This window comes from Sceloporus undulatus, chromosome 6, assembly GCF_019175285.1.
Source record: "Sceloporus undulatus isolate JIND9_A2432 ecotype Alabama chromosome 6, SceUnd_v1.1, whole genome shotgun sequence".
Classification (NCBI taxonomy): Eukaryota; Metazoa; Chordata; class Lepidosauria; order Squamata; family Phrynosomatidae; genus Sceloporus; species Sceloporus undulatus.
Genome location: NC_056527.1, coordinates 63,619,299 through 63,636,400, shown reverse-complemented (window position 1 = coordinate 63,636,400; position 17,102 = coordinate 63,619,299). Strand labels below are relative to the sequence as shown.

Sequence of the window (17,102 nt, the reverse complement as noted above, 5' to 3'; positions counted from 1 at the left end):
AAGAGGTTGGCTGTTAAGTTCACCATCTAATTCTTACCATAGCTTGTTAATTTTCAATTTTCTGTTTTCTAACACAATATATGTACCTCCAGTTTTTTTCATATTCTAAAAAGTGTCATTATTCTTTTCTTTCTCTTTTTTTTAGCCATTTAAATTGGTGATCAGTCGTGTCACAATGCTTGACAAAAATTTTACTGGTTCCTTTCATTTGTTTTTATCATTTTGGTTTTTCAAAGTCTTTTTCGTAATGTGCAAATGAGATTGTGATATTAAACTGATACTAATAAAGATTTTGTTCTGATTTCTAATTTTACTTAGGCACCTAGCAGTGCTTTTAATGGATTCACACAGGTAAGGGGTTGTTTTTAATCTGAAAGAGGTTGAGTGCATCCAGACTGGTTGAAAAGTCCTAGATTTATCACTTTGTATTTTTCCAGCTATGTGTGTCTGTGCGTCGTAGCTTTAGAATCAAAAACCATTTCCAAATGGAATTGTCCATTTCACCCAAGTTTGCTTAGCAGCTTTTAGCAGCTTTCAATTCTGTATTAATTGAAGCCAATGATCAACCAAAGATGATAACTTTGACCTGAAATCAATAGTAAATGTTGTGTAAAATCCTATATGGCAGGCTTTGTCAAATAAATTATTTAGCAAGCATACTTCAAAATTAATATGCAACTAAGAAGCCCATTATTGTGCTCAGTGAAAGCTGAACAGACAATAAACAGAATTTAAATTAACCCACACTCTTGTATTGGTTTTGACAGTGTATGGACAATGCTATAGAAATTTACCTCTCATGTTAATGAAATAATATTTCCTGCATATAAGCAATAGTTGAAGCAGGAATTGCAAATCAAAGAATATCACACTTGGTTGCAAAAATCAGTTTGATGCTGTAAGGAGGAGTGGGAATTGTGGATCCTTCAAGCAGCATTCACTCCTGGCAGGGAGGGCTCCAGTGTGGTCTTTGAGATTCCCACACAGTCCCCAGCACACATGCCCCAAATAATTCAGACCAAACACACCACCTATGACCTGTAAATAGCTCCCATGTCCACCCAGATGCCATCCCATTGCATGGCTGCCCCTTTGATTGGCCATAAAGTCGCACATCTGATGCTCCTCCGGAACAGGGCATCAGTGAATTGTTATGTGAGTGATATATTAGCAAAGCACAATCATGGATCCCCCCCATACATGCCCCTTTTGTCCTTCTTTATCCTATGCCCCCCATAGGGCTGTCTGGTTTGTGTATATTGTAATTACATTCATTGGAGTTGTCATACTTTCATTTCTTTGCTTTGCTGCAGCCCTCCACTCATGTTGCAGTGTTTATATGCAGGCGTGAAGATGCACATTTTCTGGGTTAAGCCAGAGTATGTCAGCTTCTTTTTGCTCTGGTTTTTAACTGTGGAGCATGGCTTCATTCCAGTTTCCACCCACTTTGGAGGTGTGCGTCATATCAACACTCTTTCAAAGCAGCTGGAAGCGGCTCTATTTTGCCCATCTGTTTCACCCCATAGTTGCCATTTTTTTTATTTATTTTTTTGCTTTGCCTTTCCATCCTTTATGAAATCTGCGCATTTTTGTAGCCCAGCCTGTGCCTTTGCTACACATTGCATGGCTACTATTTACCATAGTTATCTCCACATCCACCCGGTCTTTAGTGAGCACAAACAGTTATGCCTGCCGGGATTTAGTAAGTTCTTTGGCATTTTTTCCCCTTGCTTCATCCTTTATATCCTTTGTTACAGGTCCTAAATTTACCCTCATCCATGGGTCATATAAAAATCCATACCTTTTCTCGACCTATGCATGAGGTCAGCTGATAGACAAGTATATACAGTATATGCAAATATTCCAGAATTTGAAAAAAATATGAAATACTTCTGGTCCCAGGTAATTTAGATAAAGGAGACTCAATCTGTAAATGAATGAACAAGACTGTTGTATGCTGCTTTGGAGACCCTCAGGTAGAAAAGCAGGTATCAATGAAAGCATAAATGAACAGCTAATCAGCAAATTTTTACAAGGTTATTCCTAATTAACTTTCATGTGTATCTTTTGCATTTTGCATATCCCTAGGATACTTCCCTATTCTCAATGCAATCAAGCCAGAATGTGATGGATAACATGGTAAGCTGTTACTTCCCCCCCCCCCCTTCCCTGTTACTTTGAATACTTCTACTTAAGTGACTTGTGCTTTCTGTACCATCCCAAGCCCCATTTTGTAATATGAAAGATATACACACCAAATACACGTTTCCAAAGTTGGGGGGGGGGGGGAGAGAGACCTGGTAGTTTTTGTATCAAAGGAATAAAAACTATGCAGTAGTGCATACAGCTGCACCGATTTATATGTGCTAGTACAAGTATATACAATATAAGATCCGGACCAGTGATGCTTTATACTACTGCAAGTGAGTGACAGCAGTTGCAGCCATGTATGCACGGATGCTAATAGGATTCGATTTTGAGGACAGATATACAGAAATATCTTGAATTTAAGGTTTGAAATATCTGTATTTAGTTCAACATTCCATCACTAGCTGTCTAAACTCTGTGCCTATTAAGCCTTAGAAATTTCAGTTCTGTTTTGTATGCCATTCGTTACTGTAAGAGCTATGTGAGATGTTCCAAGAGTAGCCACGAAGGATAAGGCAAGAGCAGCCTGCATTTCCCCTTCCCATGCTTCTGAACCTTGCCCAAAGGGGAACGGAATTGGGGGATGGAGAGAAACAGCCCCACTGGAACCAGGGCTAGAAGTCTCCAGTTTTGGTGGCACTCAAGACATTTTCAGAAAAGCTCCAAGCTCAACTTTGTGGTAATTTCTAGGCCGATACAAAAATACTTCTGCCACAAAATGAGGGAGGTGCTTTAATTAGTTTTATTATTTATGAGAGCCAGTGTAATGCAGTGATTTGAGCATTGAACTAGGACTCAGGGGATCAGGGTTCAAATTCTCACTTGGCCATGGAACCCCACTAGGGACTTTATCACACGAAGGAGATTGGGAGTTTATCCCATGAATATCTGTAATTTCACAAAATGATATCACACAACATTGCACAAAACCCGCCATTAAAGTGGTCACAAAGAAGCATTAATGTATGTCTTTTTACTTTCAGGATTTCAGTGATAATGCATTTCCGATATCACTTTATTGGCACAATTGCCTGTGATAGTCATTCACGCCATTACTCGCCATTTTCGCTTTATTTGCAGGATGCTTTAAATACACTTTAATCTCTCTCTAATGCCGAAATTAGCCCCAGTGTGATAAACTCCTAGGTGACCTTTGGCTAGTCATACTCTCTCAATCTCAGAGGATGGCAATGGCAAACCCTTTCTGAACTAACTTGCCAAGAAAACCATATCCTAAGTTCACCTTAAATCGGAAATGACTTGAAAACACACAACGCACACACACTGTATATATTCATATACTGCCTGTCTGGTACAGGAGCCTAAGGCAGTTAATAATTTTAACATTATAGGACAAACAAGTGTATGAAAAGAGAAAGAAAAAAATGAACAGAATTCCCTTAGGCCAGTTGATAGTCTGTTCAGGAGCTCACAGCATGAATTCCTTTCCTGCTTATCTGGCAACCTCTCCCTACTCTGGAGGCCTTTTTAGGATTTCTTTTTTAAAAAAATTCCCATCATGAGTTTGCCTTTCTGTACCATTTCATAAAGAAAAAGAAATTCCCCTGCTTCATTCCAAGATCCACTGTCCATTCCTCAGCTGTACTAAATCCTTCCTCTTGTACCTAATAGCATCCATTGCAGAGGAAAGTTTGCTGAGTGAATATAGAAGCTGTTTGGGTTTCTGTGAGCCAGTGTGGAATTTTGGTAAAATGAATTCATTAAATTCTCTGCCAAAATTCACAGAGGCAGAAGAGTCTGGTTCTCAATGGCAATCTTATTTTCACCCTTCTCTTAACTGATGTGGTAAGGTATTTCTTAAGTAATAGTCATATGTCTAAATGGACAGCCAGTACCAGTGGAGACAAAGGGGTCCACACAATTTAACTTGTGAATGATTCCCACGCTGTTTCAATACCTACTGCAAGTCACTGCAAACTATCCATAATAATCCCAAAATATATATCTTTTGCAATCCCAATTAATTGTGATTTGAATCTGTTTTTCTAAGCCTTCCTTGAAATAAGAGTTCTGGATATTTTTCTTCTTTTTTGTTCAGGCATTTTGTAGTGGTGGCCAGGATAATAAAAATTGTGCATAAATGTGTTTGGAGCTCTACCCTGAGCCCTCCCCGCCTTAAAAAAATTAAATGCAACTTGAATGTTAGGTTTGTATATAGTAGAGAAGTTTCCACTTGTGAACCTTTTGAATAGGAGAATGGACACCTGTAACACATCTCCTCCTGTGTTTGGAAGAGACCCAAAAGCACATGGAAGCAATGTTACTCTCACTACTTTCTCATATACTTAAGAACATTTTCTGGTAGTGGAGCATTCTAGTGCTGCTCTGATCCTGACCGCACAATTTGTGGTGTTTTTCAATGGGTTTTATTTTTCTACCTTTCTGAAATCAATATCTATTCAATGGCTAAAGGCTGAGGCAGAAGAGGCTCCATCTTTAGAGCTCCAAGCAGAGGAAGTTCCGAGGGCACCCGATGTGGCTGATGTTGCTGCTGAGCCAGAAGCACAGCCTGCAGAGGCTGCTGGTGAGCCAGTAGCTGAAACTGTGGTGAGCGACTGGTATTTCTCATGCCTCCACACTCATCCAGTTGGTTTTGCCATTAATAAGCATGTTGCATTTCATCCACTTTGCCCATCTTCATCATCATAGAGTTTTAGAATTTGGTGAATGCAAACATTTTGTCTTGACAAAATGAACGCACACCACAGCCGTTGCACATGTGGTGACAGCAGAACTTGGAAACATTTGTTTGTTAGCAGCACTCAGAATCCTTTCCACCATATACCTATGCTGTCTAGATGTTTCTGGGAGCCACTGTCCAAAAACGCTATTTTTCCAGAGGTTGTGTTGAGAGTATTGGGAGATTTTGTTGGACTGAAGTTCAAATTCCGTCTGAACAGTTCTCTCACTAGATGTGACCTAGAGACAGGATGTGGATCCTCAATTCTATCTGCAAGTGAAGATGGAAGGATATCTAAATGCTGCATTACTCATGCAGGTATCATTAAATACTTGGAGTCATACAGTGATTGAATCCAAGTGATACACATAGATATGTTGGTGGATATGCAAAGCTGCTCTCACCTGATTTCTGTTTTAACAGCACCTTGTATATAGCCACAGCAGTGTATGTGAGGGAGTACCGTAAATACCTATCATGTCCCACATTCAGTCTCTAGCTTCTTCAGGGTGGACTGAAAAATACTCCTGCCTGAAACTCTTGAGAACTACTGCCAGTCAGTGTAAACAATAATGTTTGTGTATATGAGAGAGAGGGAAGTGGGAGAGAGGGGGGATATAAATCAGCTTTCTGTATTCCTGTTGTATGTGAAAGACAACTGGAAATCAGATGTGTAATGGAATCCACAGTAATCCTCTGGTCATTCTGGAATCAAAGTGAACGTTCTGCTTTTTCTCTCCCATTTAACAATGGTTGTTTCTCATGATAGCTATATCCTAACTCCAGCAACAGAGGCAGGATGCCTCAGAATACCAGTTGCTGGCAAATGAGTAGGATAGGTCTTTGTATTCCTCTCCTTGTAGACTCCCTAGTTGGCTGTTGTTTGAAACAATATGCTGAAGAAGACCATTGGCTCTTATCTTCTTCATTAGGAACAATGAAATCTGTTGGACAGAATACATTTGTATTATTACATAAAGTAACAGGTTCGTGAGAACCAATGTAGTATAGTGTTTTGAGCATTGGATTATGACTCTGGAAACCAGAGTTTGAATCCCTACTCAGCCATGAAAATCCACTGAGTGATCTTGGGCACTGTCTTAACCTCAAGCAAAAGCAAACCCCCTCCGAGCAAATGTTGCCAAGAAAACCGCATGATAGGGATTATGATAGGGTTACCGTTAGCTGGAAATGAATTGAAGGCATACGGCTACAAAAGGTGGCATCAGAGCTTGCCTTCTGGGATAGCTGGCCATATACAATCAACTTAATAATGTAGTTCTATCGATATGTACTCTAAAGTAAATCATGATAAATTCGGTGGGATTTAACTCTGAAGAGTGTGCCTGGCTTACAGTCTTTGGTGCTGGTTGGTGACATCAGAAATGCTGAAGAGCAATTCAGTCAAAGTCTAAAACAGGGGTGGGCAAAGTGTGCCCATTAGATGTTGTTGAGCAGCACCTCTTGGCATTTCTCACTACGGTTAATGTGCTGTCTAGGCTGAGAGCTGATGTAGCCCAGCAACATGTGGAGGCTCACACTCTGCTTGCTTATGGTGTAAAATAATAGTACTACCAGTGGTACTTGGAACTGAAATAATTACATCACTTTTTATTTCATCAACTATTGTCCTTAGTAGCACTTTTTGCTGGCCAGCTTTCAGAAGTATGGAGACTGCATTCCAAAAACTTTAATTTAAAAAATATATATATTATGTTGCTCCAAAATTGCTTACTGTGGAGGAACAATCAGTATTTTTCCACATCTTCACCTATGGGTGACCTAGTTTCAAAACTGGAATTGGCTGAAGAATTGTCTCTGGCTGAGGGTGGGGGAGAATCCCACCTAAATAGGTTGGAGGGAAATGTAGCAAAATGGCTATCAAGTCCACTTGAGGGAAGAATTAAACATTTTGAAGAAATAAGATGTAGAGATGATGTCAGGGAACCTCATGGAGCTCCGAAATGATCTTAGGGGTTTCATATAGCCCATAAGCCATACTTTGTCCCTCCTGCTAGATGTATGGAGTCAATAATCTGAGTTAAAAATTACTAGTTATACTAGATAACAGTTTCATTTCTCCTCAACCATTACATAAGAGACTAAACTATCATCTTCTTGGGGTAATTGAGGTCTGGACAATGTTGCTTATGCACAGACAATTGAGCTAGAGGACCCATTTAATTCCCTGCTAATTTTACAACTTAACTGATATTTACTCTCAACAGGGCTACTGGCTTCCAGCAGACTCCACAGTATTGCTCTTCGGTCATTCTGAATTAAAGCAGTCTTCTCCCTAGGTTCTCCATAAAAAATGGTTACTAGCTTCACAAACTAGGAATAAATGATCTGTTAGATGTTTTTAATGCAGGATGTTGTAGCTTTATCATAAAAAGAATGCCAGTTTCAGTAAATTTATGCCTACTGTATTCAGAGTGAATGCTCTCTGAAGCTATTGGACTGAATAATTTCTCTCTGGACATTTTCTTAGTTTAAACTTAAAATAGCAAGTGCACACACAAAAAGAGAATCTAAGTCTATTAATGATTGCCATCAAAAGCAATTGCCCTGTGTATCCACATCCTTTCTTCTCCAGTAATATGTAGTACTATAAAACTAGTGATGTGATACTGTTGTGCTGTTAGGCTTTCCCATCTGCACAACTCAGAGCCAGTAAAGTGGAGCTGGGAAGGGGCATCTCACAGTTTGGTGCTATATGATTATGTAGTCTTTAAGTGCTAATTTCGAAGGGTAGATGAGTTGCAGAGCTGCTGTTTTCTGTGCCAGTCACATAGAAAGCTGCCCTTATGCCAGAAGGCAATGACCACAATCTCACTCATGTTTTTGTGCCGAGTAGATCTGAGGAGATTTGCTGATGCAATACTGAATCAAAGTTCCCACTATGTTTACCCCAACTGAATCTCTCCGTGGCGATTTAACCCTGTTGACATTCACATTACCATTTGTATTGATTTAAAATTGAGCTACCATTTTGATCATACTCGGGGTTTGGGTTTTTTTAATGTCAATCAAATTATGCACATCTGTGTCACACTGTTTGGGTGACATTTTCCTGGTCTAGAAACCCCCTTGCCAAGAAACCTCCATGATAGCTTCTCCTTGGGGCCATTCCCACCACGTGTCAGCCTCAGAGGATTGCAACAACCACCGAAGAACCCTTGGCAAAAAATCCCTGTGATAGCTTCGCTTTGGGGCCTTGGTTTTTCAGAGCCCTAACCTCCACCCACACTGATAGCTTTTTTAAAAAATGTCAATCAAATCATGTGCACCAGTATTTAAAGGTACTGTCTACTGCAGCCATGCAGCAATACAGATGTGCGTAAGTTGTCAAATTTTATTTTTTTGAAAATATATATTTTTTAAATCTTAGACAAAAATCTTTCCTAGACATGCCTGGAAGTGGTAAAATGAGATGTTCCCAAGAGAACCCCCTCCATGGCTATGGCTTTGGCTGGCAGGGAGGGAGCAAAGGTTTGGGCATAATCTGCCCCCTACACATTAACCCCTCCCTCCCTGTGCTCCGAATTGAATTGACAGCAAGTTCCCATTTGCGGCTGGTAAAAAAAAAGTCCGGTTCTTTTGAAAAGACGCTCTAAAATCCCCAATTACAAAAGAACCGTGTTGAGGGGGATTTGTGCTGGCCCTCCTGGACTTTGGGTCAGGAAAAACCAGCGGAAGTGTGAGCAACCCCCTTTTAAACCACTTTGCAAACTGGTTTATAAAGTAGTGTGAATGGCCCCAATGTTTGATCCACTTCCTGCTTGTTTGTTTTTTAAATACCTCTCCTGGATTTAAAATGTCTGGGGGGATTGCAAGCTCTTTGACCACTGCATGGTATGGCGGGAGGCACTTTGGGCAAAAATGTAGACTATACCGACTAAGAGCATCTCTTCGGAACTTAGACAAAAATCTTTCCTAGACTTGCTTGGAAGTGATAAAAATCTGACACTTTCTGCATGCAAAACACATGTTCTTCATGTAGCAAAGGCAAATTCTGCAATTCCTGCTTTGAACTGAGAGAGATGCTTTGGTTCTTTATTGGCAATAAGGGCCAAGATCCCTTTTGAAGCTGGTGGAGCAAAGGTCCACCAGTATAGTTAGATGGAAATCCAGGCATTGGAGAAGGAGAATGAAAATGGCCAGACAGGTGTGTAAGGTTGCTTTCCTGGCGCTCCCCAATGGCCAGTCAGTGGCTGTTGAAGTCTGACGGAGTACAGTTGTGCCCAGTGCTGTCCAGCAGTGATTGTGCTGCCTAGCAAAAATTGTTGCCTAAGGAGGCACTAGATACCTCCTTATACAACACTGGGAAAAGTGGCTCCACAAGCAAAACTTCCAGTTACACGAGTGCAATGTTACGAGAAGATTCTGCCAAGACCTTTGCGGGTCTGTTTGAAATTTGAGAGGAGTGTGGCTTTTCCCTGAAGTATTTGTGCAACTAACTCAAAAAGGAATTCTTGCTTAGAAAAAGGTTATATAAAACTTATTTTAACTGGATAAAGCTGTGAGATGTTTCCATAGCAACATATGTGGCTGTCAGCATTTGACTTCTAGCATCTGGATATGCTTGCAGTTTTGAAGCAGCTACAGACAAGAGTAGGCTATTTTTTAAAAGATGGTTATATAAAGATTAGATATAATAAATATGTGGGCTTTTCTCAAGTTCTTTGCTTCTGGGCTGTTAGCTGGAGAAAATACTTTGGATTCATAGTTGCCACTAGTCTTGATTTCAAAGAACTAGGGTTAAAATTTGAACCATTAACCCTCAGAAGCTGAATAAGTATTTCAAATTTGTAGACATTACTGCCCATTTGTAATGAACAACTACATCCCTTGAGTTCTTTATTTGGCAACAACTGGATTTTATGCTCTGTTGAAGAGTAGGGGTAACACTTTCTTTGCATATTGGTATGCAGATAGGCAGTCTGGTAATATTTTTTTAAAGTAGATTTTAATTTTGTTTTCATCACCATTTACTGTCATGATCATTAAAAGAAAGAAGTTCCTGGTTTTTGCATGTTTTCCTTTCCTCTTTTGCCATTGCCCTATGAGTTTCCAATAGGCTTCCATAGTATCATGCCACCCAGCATCATCTGCTTTTAAAGCTCTTTCTCAGTTCCATGTAGTTAACAACATGTAATAACTGCTGATATTTCTCTTATAAAAAATCTTGACATTAGTGCTATAATTATATCTCTGGTTTTATGAAGGATGCTGAAGAGGCAGAGATAAAGGAGACACCAGAACATGTTGAGAAAGAATGTGAGGTATGTATAACCAACTTATCAGGCACAGTAGAGAGCATGGTGTGATGCTTTTGGAGAAGGGATACAATTACAGTATTCTTCATTTGCAGCACTTTTTTGTACAAGGTGAAGTACATTAAAGTACCATTGATTTCAACAGAAGAGCACATTAGCAACATACTTTTTCTTCTTTAGGGAAGAGTGCTTCACTGGCTGGTTATGCCATTAATTTCTATCTAGTAATTTGTTCTGTAACACTTTCAAATTTTGTATCTAAATATTAAGCACTACTATATGACTGTATGGCCAACCAAGACGCTGTCTATAGCAAAGCAGAAGAACTGACACAACTAGTGTGAAGTAAAAGGCTTTCATAGCAGGCATCCATAGTTTTTGTGGGTTTTTCCAACTATGTGGCCATGTTCTAGAAAGATTTATTCCTGATGTTTCACCAGCATCTGTGGCTTCAGAGAAGATGCCAGCCACAGATGATTGCGAAACGTCAGGAATAAACTCTTCTAGAACATGGCTACATAGTCCGAAAAACCCACAAAAAAAACCTATGCCACAACTAGGTTAATGTCTGCTTGTCTACTTCAGTGGCCCAGTCCAATTTCAAAACCCCTGTATTCTAACTTGCAGCATATTCTGCATGTTGTTGAAAGTATATCTGAGGTTTCTCAGATACAGGCACCAAACGTGTGGGTGATGAATCTTCCCATCTGAAGACATAACTGAAGACCAGTTTGAATATTACTACTACAGTATTTTAAGTGGTTTGCATCAAAGTAATAAAGCTCTTTCTCTATATACACATTTCTCTGCATACACTCTTAGCATTTCTCAACTTGACCTTTCTTCCATTCATGGTCAAGAGCATGATGTGCTGCTTTTAGCCCTGCCTGAAAGCCAAATGTGACCAACAAGGCAATTTTACCTGCCTCTCTGCATGTAGAATTCTAAGCCATACAGATCTACTAAATTTTAACTGAATTATGATAATTTTGCTCACATGATCACTCATTTTGAATTGTAGTGGGAAGAAGGTATGCCATACTTGATTGTTAAACCTCTCTCTCAGCCTCTTCCTCTTGGTAATCCTGTATCCAAGAACTGCTTGCAGATGTCTTCATACACCCTGACCACCTATGGCAGTATCACGTTGTGCAGCAAAATGCACATCTGTACTATATTCTAGAGACCATAGTATCCCAGAAAAGTCTTCTCTTTGGATAAAAGTATGGGAAATGTTCACATGATGAAAACTGTCCTAGGTACAAACAATAATCCAAATAATAAGAGTTTATTTAAGGAAGTGGCATGGAGAATGGAACTGAGTTTTAGGAATCAACCCAAAATGTTTTATCTGAGGTGAAAAACAAGATAGCACCGCTCTCATTCCATTTACATAAGTCAGCCATACAAAGATGGATCTTTAATACTCACAATAGAACAGTGTCCACCACCACACTTGAGGGTGGAGCTAGTTCAGGGAGTTGACGGAAACCACCAGGCAGCTCAGTCTACCGACACTTTGCTACTTTTCTCTGCTTTTCAGCACCTGCCACTTAAGCTGGCTGCCTCACTTTGCTTAGTAAAAGGATTATTCCTGCTGAGGCTTGTGAGGCATCTGACTCTCTTTGGTACCAAATCAGTGCTCCATTCCCAAGACATATGCACGGACAAGTTAGTATACCAGGACATATTGAGGATTCATACAAATTGTGGGGTTTTTTAATTTTAAAAAAATTGTTTTAGTTGCAGATGGATTCTGTGGTCGAAAGTGCTGCTGAAGCAGAGGCCGTTGATGTCACTCCTGTTATGGAAGGTGGTGACGTGCCTGTTGCCCCAACAGTTGTTCAGGAAAGTGACATACCTCTCACTGAAGAAAAAGCAGAAGCATCTCAGGTAAGATTTTTCCACTTTTCATTTTTAGGACATATAGTCCTATCTGTGCTAGAAATCTCTACTAGTTTTATAGTGTTTCATCTGGTGTAGCTTGCCCCAAATAACTTTGTTCTTGGTTGAGGTGCTGAAAATTCTCTTTGTGATCCCCTGGATAATGCCTGTGGTTTCATGAAAGGGAATGATTGTTAAACTGGTTGAAGTTTGTGTTATGATTGAGAACCTGTTCCACATATTTAGCCATTTTGCCATTTTTTGTAAAATCCACTGATGTTTAATGTTAGTTTTATATACTATCTGATTTCACACCAGAGCTCATATCAGAAATAACAGAAGGTTGTTTAAGATTTCCTGTGGTCAACAGCCTGAACATTTTAGCTTTTTTAGTATTCCTGTCCTAGTTTCTTGAAAATGTTCAGTGTGCTACAGAAATTACAGTTCTCCAGCCCTTAGGAATGTTAAAGTAAATGTAGACATTGGAAATAATACAAATGTTGAATATTATGGGTGCAGTCAAACCAAGTTAAAATGTTTAACCTTTACTTTCAACCCTGGTGGGCTGATAATGGAGAGATACATGCTAGAAATAAATAAATAGGTAATTAGATAAGTAAGTGATAGATAGGTAAGACAGATAGAGGAAGGTAGGTGTCAAATACTTTCTATGTCTATATATTTTGGTAACTTGGATTTTTTTAAATTTTAGGTACATTTCTTTTCCATAGCACACCACCAGTTTCCTCTAGCACTGATAAAGTTTCTTTGTTATTGCCATCTTTATTACATTGAATCTTTCATTTCCTTGAACGCACAAAAACGACAAACACAGGCTTTTCATTTTGTCCGATTTGGCTGTTTTGAGATCAAACTTGTAAAAGCAGTTAATGCTCTAGAAGACTGAATAGCAACATCTATATGAAAATAAATTATGATCTTCCTCTTTCACGTCTCCCCCTTCCCACTTTTATTTTTCTCTTAAGGAAAACCTCAGCAACATCCCTGCAGTAGTCATAGAGCCTGCATCAAACAATGAAGGGGATGGAGAAGATCATGAGGTTCTAGTAAATGAATCTAAAGACACAGTAGAGGATCTTGGCACTCAGGGCACTGAAGGCTTAGCTGGTGAAACATCAGAGACTGCGAGTGAGCCAAAAATCAGCAAAGATGTCCAGCCTGCATCTTCTGAGGAACAGCCTGTATCAGCAGAAGATGACATGCCACCTGGCTTCCTCTATAAGGTTTGCTTTAGTATTTATTTGTTCTAACTTGACACTTCTACATAAAGGACATTGAAAATGCAGATTTAAGTATATGAATTTCAGTGGAACCAATAAAATGCATGTCTAATTTTATCCAAGGCTATTTAATATTCCACGTTACCACAAGAGTGCAAAAATCAAAAGTAAGCTGACATTGGATGCCACTTTCCACGTTTTCAAAAACTGTTTTCGTTAGAAGAGATTTCTGACCTCAGTGACTGCAAAATATGTTGTAAATGATATTGAACTACATCTAAAATCCCCCAAACCAGACGGATGATGAATAAGATATCTAAAACCTGGCCTGCAGATTCAATGCCTCTGCATAGCTTTTTGCCTGTTACTCTTGCCTAGTCAAAGTCCACCCTTCAGAAAGAGGCTTCTGTCTTGGCAGGAGGCAGAATAAAAAGACAATTGTTTCTTCTAAGGGAGGACCATCCACACTTCCAGTCTTGCCAACTGCAAATTCCATGACAAAGGACCATAGAAGAAGGAGATGATAAAACAGACTCTTTGCCTTAACAGATGCTGCCTCTTTAGTAACATCAGTGATGGCATGACAGAAAATATATTTAGTTAAGAGAATATGGACTAATCCTGAGGTACTCTTTTTTTTTTCTGCTTTATAGGTTGAAGCTCTTCATGATTTTGAAGCAGCCAATAGTGATGAGTTGAATTTGCGGAGGGGAGATATTGTATTAGTAGTTCCATCTGTTGCAGCTGCTGATCAGGTAAGAGCAAAAGGACTTTGCTCCACTTCATATTAAATGATTTTTAAAAATAAAAATTGTATTTACATCATTTTTACCTGTGGTGTTTCAAAGGTTAAAATTTTTTGAGCAATTTTTCTGTCAAAAGTATACCCACCTCTACTAGCAAAGATAATTTCAGTATGGCAGAACTGGAAGCAGCAAAGTGAAAACAGATAATTGACAATGAATGACTGAATGAATGAATGCTGCTTAAAATTATTGAATTAAAGTTATTACTGTCAAATAAAACATTTGCTTATCATTTTGGTTCAGAATACAGAAGATAATGTGAATGTGCTGAAAAATGGGATTTTTCAAATGGAGGGGCTCATTTTTATGCAGACCTAGGCTGCAGTCCTATATGACTAACCATAGCATGGTAGTTTTGCATGTGGACCTACAGTAGCCTGAGCCATATACCACCTGCTGGACTCTAAAGCAATTCTGTGCTTCATGGCAAGCAGGCATGATTGAAGAAGTGCCTGGCTATGTTCCCATATTTGGACACAAAATGATTATATCTGTCCTGAGATCTACCAAAGTCCTCTGTAGGGTCTCAACACTGCTGCAATAATTTCATATCTGGCTATGATGATGACATAGCCAGATGCTTTTCTGATCCTGCCCATTTCCCACAAGGCACAGAATGACTTTGGGGAAGGGGCTTCCAATACTGTACATTAAAACATGGTGAGGGGCTTTGGGCACTGTGGAGAAAAAATGTAGTGTCCAAAACAGAGCTTATGCAGATGTAAGGGAAATTTGCACATGTGAATGTCTCCAACAGGATGCCAGCCATAATCTTTGATACTGTAAAAAAAAATGCATTAATTCATGTGCACACACACATCAGTCAGTGGCTCTTACACAGTAGAAGCATGTAACTTCTGACAAAAAATTTGTTCTCTTCCTTGCAGGAAGCAGGCTGGTTAACAGGCATCAGGGAATGTGACTGGCTTCAGTGCAGAGATGCAGCTACCTGTAAAGGACTCTTTCCTGAGAACTTCACCTGTCGCCGGGAATAATTTATCAGATCAAGAAGCTAAAACATATTGTAGGCAGCTCTGTTCCTACATTCTGTACCTCTCCAATGTGCGGGAGTCCACCTTTACAGTCAAGCCATCATGGTTTACAGACTGATACCAGACAAAAACATGGATGGCACATATCAAATGAGCATGATTGCAAGAAATTAAAAGCTAGCATATTCTGAAGCAGTACGTGGAAAAAAAATGTCCATATTTGTTCACATATACGTGACAACAGATTTGTTTGTACTTTGTCAAAGCTATGGTGATCCTGTAACCTGATACTTTCCCATGCAAATCTGAGTAGCCCCTGCAGTACCAGAACCTTAACTTCTCTGCACTACGTGTATTGTATTGAGTTGCTGCACTGCAGAAGACTTGATTTAATAATCCTGTAGTACTAAGGTCAAACTATTCTAATTTCAATGTGTTAAATACCTTCTGCAATGTTTTTCAGTGTTCCTTTCAAATATACATAAGTATACACACACACACAAATGCACATGTGTTGTGTGTATATATGTGGCACAAGAATCATAGGGAGCCAACCAGCCGCTTATGTGCTACAGATGACATGCAGAGATGGGCAAAACTGGACAGTTCATTAGCCTGTCTAGAGCAGTCAGGGCTACAATTCTGCTCATTACTCATTTTAATAGATTAGAAAGGAAACCCCATCCAGGGGTGTGAGATTACTTGCATGTTGTTAACATGCACGAAAGTGGTACTCTCGCACTTTGGCCTTGATTTGTGGCACATTTGCCAAAAGGTTGCTCACCTCTGATTATCTGCATTAGCACACATATCTTACCCATTCATTGTAGTTCCTTGATGTAGTATTGTTCATACTGGCATTTGCTCTTATTGTCTGACATTAAAGAATTCTGTTCCAAGTGGAAACTAGCTGCTCCATTGCCAAACCATCAGTAAAATCTGAACTTCTAATGCAATATTATCATTTCAAGACAGTTATCAAAATTACATTGAAAGCTGCTAAAACACGAGGGAAGGCATGGCTAAGTCGCCTCTATATTCCCAACTGCTATAGCTAGGGATAATTCTGATAATGGGGGTTATAAAACCAATTTTATCTTATTTATGAACTTAACTGGAAGGATAAGTAAAATTCTATTCTAAGGAAAAATAAACACTATATTTTCACTATATGTACTTATGCAGCGCACCTTCAACAATCCCTTGAAAAGTAAATATGATGTATCCTGTATCAAGAAATCATCTGTAACTATTATGTTTTTCAGTGTTGTGTCATTCCAAATAAATCTTTGATCAGCTCCAGAAACAGCCGTTTTGTTTCTCAAACACATACAATATTCTGGTTATACTGTACATCCTGCTGAAAATGAACAGGTTTCCACAAAAATATCTACTGATCTTCAGATATAAATTATAACCAAAGTCAGGCTCTGAAAAAGGGATGAGGGTATGAATGTTCAACAAATAGGAACGAATTAGTCCCCCAGATGAATATAGGAATAGCCTGTGGTTCTTCTCACTTTATAATCTCATTTTGCCTGTTTCCACTATACAGTGAAAGACCCTGCTGAAATATCAACCTTGTTGCAAAACTTGAATTCATAGGTACCAAGTAGTAGCCTCACCAAATATATAACTGCTGGGCACTGCTGACCCTCTAGATTTTGGACTGTGTTTCCCATAACTCCTAACCAGCATAGCAAATTGGTGAAAGGTGATAAAATAGCAGTTGCTCATCTATGGCTTTCTAGAGTTAAAGTAGCAGAGTATTTCCAATCTGCAAAATGACAGTGTTTATAGTATTAACTGGCAGGAGAGAAGCAGCAGGCATGGCTCTATCCTGCTGATGAAAGACCGTCCTTTCATCCAATTGCCACCACTTGTGGCATCGGAGAAGAATGGGCAATATTCTTTCTTCCCCCTGTCATTCCCTTAGCCTTATGTTTCATATCTTACTAAGCAACTGTTAAATTAATGAACATGGAACTGTCGACGATTTGCAAGCTGCTCTGGCAGCCTTTTTCGCTGAAGGGTGGGGTATAAACACTCCT

General features: G+C 39.3%; 1 protein-coding gene across 1 annotated transcript in view; it reads left to right on the top strand.

Moving 5' to 3' along the window:
• The window catches only part of AMPH (amphiphysin), a 73,133-nt gene extending 56,782 nt beyond the window's left edge, over positions 1-16,351 (top strand). The window contains exons 16-23 of the mRNA XM_042473586.1: positions 319-351; positions 2,089-2,139; positions 4,582-4,716; positions 10,078-10,134; positions 11,872-12,021; positions 12,999-13,256; positions 13,907-14,008; positions 14,947-16,351. Coding sequence (XP_042329520.1) covers positions 319-351; positions 2,089-2,139; positions 4,582-4,716; positions 10,078-10,134; positions 11,872-12,021; positions 12,999-13,256; positions 13,907-14,008; positions 14,947-15,054 — 894 coding nt within the window. The 3' untranslated portion in view covers positions 15,055-16,351. The remainder of the gene's footprint in view (positions 1-318; positions 352-2,088; positions 2,140-4,581; positions 4,717-10,077; positions 10,135-11,871; positions 12,022-12,998; positions 13,257-13,906; positions 14,009-14,946) is intronic.
• Positions 16,352-17,102: the final 751 nt, after the last annotated feature.